Source organism: Lagenorhynchus albirostris, chromosome 16, assembly GCF_949774975.1.
Source record: "Lagenorhynchus albirostris chromosome 16, mLagAlb1.1, whole genome shotgun sequence".
NCBI lineage: Eukaryota > Metazoa > Chordata > Mammalia > Artiodactyla > Delphinidae > Lagenorhynchus > Lagenorhynchus albirostris.
In genome coordinates this window covers 5,735,041-5,742,375 of record NC_083110.1, presented here as the reverse complement: position 1 = coordinate 5,742,375, position 7,335 = coordinate 5,735,041, and the positions used below count along the sequence as shown (strand labels likewise).

The 7,335-nt window shown below is 56.4% G+C and overlaps 1 protein-coding gene across 2 annotated transcripts; it reads left to right on the top strand.

Moving 5' to 3' along the window:
- The first annotated feature begins 1,773 nt into the window (after positions 1-1,773).
- Positions 1,774-4,719, top strand: IRF2BP2 (interferon regulatory factor 2 binding protein 2). 2 transcript variants are annotated; one of them, XM_060125465.1, is made up of 2 exons: positions 1,774-3,000; positions 3,616-4,719. In XM_060125465.1, exons 1-2 carry the CDS (start codon positions 1,938-1,940, stop codon positions 4,329-4,331), a joined length of 1,779 nt encoding a protein of 592 aa, XP_059981448.1. In that variant the 5' UTR covers positions 1,774-1,937; the 3' UTR covers positions 4,332-4,719. The 2 variants fall into 2 exon arrangements, with proteins under 2 accessions (XP_059981448.1, XP_059981449.1); XM_060125466.1 differs by having other exon boundaries at positions 1,775-2,952.
- The last annotated feature ends 2,616 nt before the right edge of the window (positions 4,720-7,335 follow it).

Here is a 7,335-nt window from a genome sequence, read left to right as displayed (position 1 = left end):
AAGACTAACGACCAGCCAAAAGTGATCCACCATAACACACGCCAGCTCCTCCTCCCGATAAAAGTGTGAAACTCAAGTGCTCACTTCACTTGGGCACAGTGTACGGCTGCCAACGGTGGCAGAGCGCGGCGGGCCTGGCCGGCTCCGCGGCCACACCTCGACTTCGGGCCAGGCGGCTCTGCACCCACCCAAGCCTAGCCTGGGCTGCGCGGTGGGCGCCAGGCCGCCCCTGCCCCACCGCCAGGCCGAGGAAGCCCGCGAACGGCCGGGGCCCCGCACCCCCCCGCCGGCCAGCCAGCGGCTCAGCCCCACGGTGGGCGCGGACCGCACAGTGGCTCGTGCCCGCGCCCACCGCCGCCTCGAGTCCGAGGTTGGCCCCGGGGGCGGGGCCTGGAGCCCCAGTGTCGCGGGCAGGGGGGCGGAGCCTGCGCGGTGACGCGACCGCGCGGGCCGCTGACCCTGGATCCCTGGAATGTGCATTCGTTCAATGGGGCCGCCAGTGCCAGCGGCGCCGAGTCACGTCCGCGCGGAGCGTGCGCACTCGGAGACGGCGGCGCACGCGGCCGCGGCCCCGCGCCCACGTCACGCGCCCGCCGCGCGGACCTGAGCCGGGCAGCAGGGACCCTCGCGCGGCAGGGCGGGTCGAGGGCCGAGGGGAAGACTCGGTGTTTGCGAGGGCCCAATCGCGCGGCGCTCCCGTTCCCGCTCCCTCCCGGAAAGGCTCCGGGAAACGGCGGGCGGACGCGGTCCTACGCTTGCGGGCACACACCCTCCTCTTAGGAAAACTTCAGGGAACCGGCGGCGCCTGTGTCCTTCCCAAGACACATGCGAGTGTAAAAGCCCTTATCGAAGAGTTCAAATAAATAAAGCTCCGTAAAAAATGTGAACCACGCTTGATTTAAAAGCCCCTATGCGCGAGAGATTACAGACAAAACCAAGTTACAAAGTGGCCTGTTTTTCAAAACATGAGTTTTAGCACGGTTTGTCCCAAACGGAACTGAAGGGGGGGGAACTCGGCCCGAAGAGTCGAGGTAGCCGAGCGGGTGGAGGAAGGCAAGCCCTGCCAGCCACGCGTTCACGTCGGGGACACGGGCCGCGGCGCTGCCTGGCGGGCAGGCGGGCGCCGCAGAGCCGGCTCTCCCGGCAGCGCTCGATCTCCGGCGGGGGGAGGGGGAGGGCGCGGGGGAGGGCGGGCGCGCGCGCGAGGGGAGGGGGCCCGCGCAGGCGCCTTGCGAGGCTGTCGAAGAATCAAGTCTGTAGAAGTGGAGCGGCCGCGGCGGCAGCAGCAGCAGCGACGGCGGCGGCGGAGCTGAGGCGGGTTGGGCGCTGACGCGGGCGCTGGAGAGCGGCGACGCCAGGAGCTGTGAGAGAGCAGCGGAGCGACCCGTGGCCCGCGCCGCGCCCGAGCTCCGCGCCGCCCGGCCGCCGCCGCCGCCCCGGCGCGGCATGCCCCGCCGCTCGGGCTGAGCCTGCCCCGGCGGCCGCCCCCCGCCCCCCGCCCCCCCGGCCTCCCCGCCCCCCGCCCCGCACTTCGAGCCGGCCGCCGCCGCGACCTGCTGCGATCCCCCGCGCCCGCGCGGCCCGTGTTCGCCCCGGTCTGGAGGCCCGCCGCGGCCCCGGCCGAGCCGCAGCCGCAGCGCCCGCCGCGCCGCGCCGCCCCGCCGTCCGCCCGCGCCCGCGCAGGTCGGGGGGACGTGCTGCCGCGGCTGCAGCCCCTCGCCCAGCGCCCGCCGCCCCTCGTGCACCAGGGGCGCTGCGCGGGCGCCGAGCCTTCGCGGGCTTTGCCGCCGCCGCCTGTGCGGCCGCCGCCGCCGCTGGTGGGAGAGACGCGGGGTTGGGGGGGGAGGAGGGCGCGCGTGGTGCCGGCGGGGAGCGGCGGCGCCCCCCCCTCCTCCTCCTCCTCCTCCTCCTCCTTCGGCGCCGCGGGCTCCTCGGACATGGCCGCGGCGGTGGCGGTGGCGGCCGCGTCCCGGCGGCAGTCGTGCTACCTGTGTGACCTGCCCCGCATGCCCTGGGCCATGATCTGGGACTTCACTGAGCCCGTGTGCCGTGGCTGCGTCAACTACGAGGGCGCCGACCGCGTCGAGTTCGTCATCGAGACGGCGCGGCAGCTCAAGCGGGCGCACGGCTGCTTCCCGGAGGGCCGCTCCCCGCCCGGCGCCGCGGCCCCGGCCGCCGCCAAGCCGCCGCCGCTCTCGGCCAAGGACCTCCTCCTGCAGCAGCAGCAGCAACAGCCGCCGCCGCTCGGCCACGGCGGCCCCGAGGCCGCCCCGCGCGCCCCGCAGGCCCTGGAGCGCTACCCCCTGGCGGCCGCCGCGGCCGAGCGGCCTCCGCGCCTGGGCTCCGACTTTGGCGGCAGCCGCCCGGCCGCGAGCCTGGCCCAGCCGCCGACGCCGCAGCCGCCGCCCGTGAACGGCATCCTGGTGCCCAACGGCTTCTCCAAGCTGGAGGAGCCGCCCGAGCTGAACCGCCAGAGCCCGAACCCGCGGCGCGGCCACGCCGTGCCGCCCACCCTGGTGCCGCTCATGAACGGCTCGGCCACGCCGCTGCCCGCTGCGCTCGGCCTGGGCGGCCGCGCCGCCGCCTCGCTGGCCACCGTGTCCGGGGCCGCGGCCACCGGCCTGGGCTCGGCGCAGCCCGCCGAACTAGGCGCCCACAAGCGGCCGGCGTCCGTGTCGAGCGGCGCGGCCGCGGAGCACGAGCAGCGCGAGGCGGCGGCTAAGGAGAAGCAGCCGCCGGCTGGCTTGCACCGCGGCCCGGCCGACAGCCTGTCCTCGGGGGCCGGGGCGGCCGATCTGGGCACCGAGGGCGCGGGCAAAGGCCGCGGGCCCGGCGAGCAGGACTGGGTCAACCGGCCCAAGACCGTGCGAGACACGCTGCTGGCGCTGCACCAGCACGGCCACTCGGGGCCCTTCGAGAGCAAGTTTAAGAAGGAGCCGGCCCTGACTGCAGGCAGGTTGTTGGGTTTCGAGGCCAACGGGGCCAACGGGTCTAAAGCAGGTAGGGGCGGCTGTGGAGTGAGGGGGTCTAGGGGCGAGCCGGGGACGGAGAGCCGAGGAGGGGTGCTCTTCCCATTCGCCGTTCTCCCCCGGCCCAGAAACAACAAACACCCAACTTCCTGATCTGCCCGAGGCGGAACCAGTGCTTAGTGGCAACGTGTTCCTGTGCTGAAGCAGCATAACAAGAGATGAGTCAGACGGGCTGATAGGCAGCGACACAGGGCTTTCCTTTCCTAGCACATTCCTGGATGCGAGCAGGAGGGCACCAGTCACCTTTTAACCTGTGTGTGCGTGGCGCGGGGGTGGGGGGACGTTAACCGTCAGGTGCACAGTGCAGTCTGGGGACAGGCAGGCCTGTGGGAAAACAGCGCTGTCGGGGCCATTTTCTGTGGCTTTTTTTTTTTTTTTTTTAAACTGCTAGGCTGCCTCAGAGCCCCGTCAGTCTAAGTGGTTTAAGTTGCACGTGCTCTTGAAACTCTTACGAGTTTTTATGTACCAGCTTTTAGAGAAGAGAAATTCTTCGGGGAGTTTTGTTATGTGTTAGAAAAAAAAGATCCTTTTCAGTGTACGTCCATTTACGTCCGTTTTTTTCCCTCTTATGTCTTTGTTCTTCCAGTTGCAAGAACAGCAAGGAAAAGGAAGCCTTCTCCAGAACCAGAAGGTGAAGTCGGGCCCCCTAAGATCAATGGAGAGGCACAGCCGTGGCTGTCCACGTCCACAGAAGGGCTCAAGATCCCCATTACTCCTACATCCTCTTTTGTGTCTCCACCTCCCCCCACTGCCTCACCTCATTCCAACCGGACCACACCGCCTGAAGCGGCCCAGAACGGCCAGTCCCCCATGGCAGCCCTAATCTTGGTAGCAGACAATGCGGGGGGTAGTCATGCCTCAAAAGATGCCAACCAGGTGCACTCCACCACCAGGAGGAACAGCTGCAGCCCACCCTCTCCGTCCTCTATGAACCAGAGAAGGCTGGGCCCCCGAGAGGTGGGGGGCCAGGGGGCAGGCAGCACAGGAGGACTGGAGCCAGTGCACCCCGCCAGCCTCCCGGACTCCTCGCTGGCGGCCAGCGCCCCGCTGTGCTGCACCCTCTGCCACGAGCGGCTGGAGGACACCCACTTTGTGCAGTGCCCGTCGGTCCCTTCGCACAAGTTCTGCTTCCCTTGCTCCAGACAAAGCATCAAACAGCAGGGAGCCAGTGGAGAGGTCTATTGTCCCAGTGGGGAAAAATGCCCCCTTGTGGGCTCCAATGTCCCCTGGGCCTTCATGCAAGGGGAAATTGCAACCATCCTTGCTGGAGATGTGAAAGTGAAAAAAGAGAGAGACTCGTGACTTTCCGGTTTCAGAAAAACCCAATGATTACCCTTAACTAAAACTGCTTGAATTGTGTATATATCTTCACATATATATATATCCAAGACAAGGGAAATGTAGACTTCATAAACATGGCTGTATAATTTTGATTTTTTTGAATACATTGTGTTTCTATTTTTTTTTTTGACGACAAAAGGTATGTACTTATAAAAGCATTTTTTCTTTTGTTAACGTTATTAGCATATATCTGTGCTTTATTATCCTGGTGACAGTTACCGTTCAATGTAGGCTGTGACTTGCGCTGCTTTTTTAGAGCACTTGGCAAATCAGAAACGCTTCTAGCTGTATTTGTATGCACTTATTTTAAAAAGAAAAAAAAAGCCAAATACATTTTCTGACGTCGTAAGATTGCCTTACTGTCTGTTATTCCTTATTGCTGGCCCCTTTCTCAGGCTGGAGGCCAAGTGGTGGAGAAGGAACGGAAATGAGCGAAAGGGGCACTGTTGTGAAGTGGGCATATGCCACAGGGAAATGTCACCAAGTTTCCCCCCAAACGTTGTCCTTTGAGAGTAACAGGAAACCGATTTTGAATCTTTCTCGCGTTTGGATTTTGTTCTTAAAGTTCAGTTGTTGGGCTGTTGATGACTGCCTGAGAGTTGCTGCTGAGAGATTTTCAGGACTGGGGGTGGGGGGGATTTTTTTTGTTTGTCTTAAGGCAAAGTTGACCACTGTTCACTGCCCATGTGATCAGTTGTAAGATTACAATGCTGCATGCTAGTCGGTTGCATAATACACAATCCAGTGACTCAAGGCAGTGATAACGGATGGTGGTGAGGACAAGTGGCACTGCCATCTTTGCGTGGAGCCTGGCTCTGCAGCGCCACTTGATCTTTCGAAACACCCTGGAGCACTCCTGTCTGTCGTTGGCTGTGGTCGTTTTCCTTTGGAGAGTCGAAAGAGACGTTACAGTCCAGGTGAACTTGGAGATTGTGGGATTGGTTTTGTTTCTGTTTTGTGTTTTGTTGTTTTATCATTTACCTGTAGCCCCATTGCTGTTGATATGATCACCTACACTCTGTTTGTAGTGAGTGCTAAATACAGTATGGTACAATGACAGTAACAGCGCAGGGTGCTGCCAGGACTGCCCGTGGGCATATCAGTGACAGCCCAAATGGGGGTGGAGGAAACCTGTAATTTCCTTCTTACATGTGTTTGAAATACCAAGTGAATAATACTGTTCTTCTGGACAAAAATGATAAACTGGCGAAAATTAAAGAAAGGGTTTTACATAATAGACAGGCCCCACTTCTCAAACTATTTTTAGAAACCTTTTGTAAACTAATTTCTTTTGATTACTGTTTTGCATCAGTAAAGTGAGATTTTTTAAACCAATAAATCATCAGTTATTAGAAATAGTTGTCTCACAGTGATACTGGTTTTTCTTCTGTGCTGTTATGATTTAACATTGACAGGAACACTACTCTAAATCCTTTCATGTTCAGGTGTTTGTAACTTGGCCCTCTAATTAGGCTGAATCATTGGCTTCGAGGTCTACTACAACTTCTGTGTATCGTTCCCAAGCGAGCTTTTATTTTAATTTGAAAATATAGATTGTTACCCACTTTGGATCCTTCTTCAGTTATGTTTTTGTGTTTCATTTTTAAATTGCTCAAATATTTTTTAATGGTCGAGTTATTAACACTTGAAAATCAGATACTGCACCAAATACAGTATTTTTTTCATGGTGTTTTTAATGAGCGCACCTATTAATGCTGTGCAAATTCATGTTACCCGTCATTGTTATATTGCAAACAGACTTGCATGATTAACCAGTTTGTTGTTACACTTTTTTTTTTAATTGGAGTATCTGTGACTCAGAGCAGACTGGTTTCTCTTATGTAAATGCACACGTGCAGAAACACAGGCAATTTTACATGCCCATAAAGACATTTGTAAAGAATTCAACTTATTATGGTCTGTTGTATAAATGCGTATCTAGGCACTTTATTATAAACTGGAATTTGACCTCATAGATGTTACAAGTTGATCAGTCATTTGACCTAATTTGTGGTAGCTATCTGTATGTTTTGCATTCTTAATACAGATAAGCTTTCCAAAAAGATTAGTAAAGAACCATCCTGCTGTTTTGAATAAGTCTATCCAGCTGTGGAAAAGACAACCTATGGTATCTCTGTGCTGCTGTTTTAAGGGAGAAATTTAAACAGCTTTAAAGGGCCGTGTGTTGTTTACTCCTATTAAAAAATGAGAGTCCGACTGGCCCTTGGGTGGCCTTCGTTAGAAGGCTTGCAGCTGGGAAGTGTTGATATGGGTTATATCTCTGGCATTCTCTTAAGTTAAAAAGTTAACACTGGGACATGGGTTTGATCCTTTGTTGTACCTGATGACAGTGCAGAGATTCTCCACAGCTGGATAAGATGTCAGAAAGCTACTTACTGTACATGGGCAGTATCAGATTTCAAATCCTAATATTTCAGCTGTGCTTTTAATACTCAGAATATTAGGGGATGGGGTGTTGAAGCTTTCACTTTTTTGCTTTAACAATTTATAGAATTTAACAGATGTACTGTCTTTCATGTGGCCTCACATTAAAAGTTATGAGAACGTACACATGGTTTACAACTTTTACTAGATACCTTTCCTTGGCCACCAAGTATTTTAAAAGTGTGCCACCTTTTAACCTTTACTTTTTTTTTTTAAGTTGAAGGTGATACTTTTTCTATATATGATGAAACTCATGTCAACTGAAGTGAGTGTAATCTCAGATATCAACATTATTCTATTTTAAAATCACGCTATGGAAATATCACCTGCATTCTGTCATTTGTCAGATTTACAGTACCTTTTTTTTCCTTTAACTTTTAGCATTAAATAAAAATAAAATTGGGAGCACTGAACATTTTCTGAGGCCTTTTTTAATTGTTGAAAGTAAGCTTAGAGTGGCTGTTTTAATCACTAGTGGCAATGAGACCAAAGGATGTGTGGGTTTGGGGTTGAGGTTTGA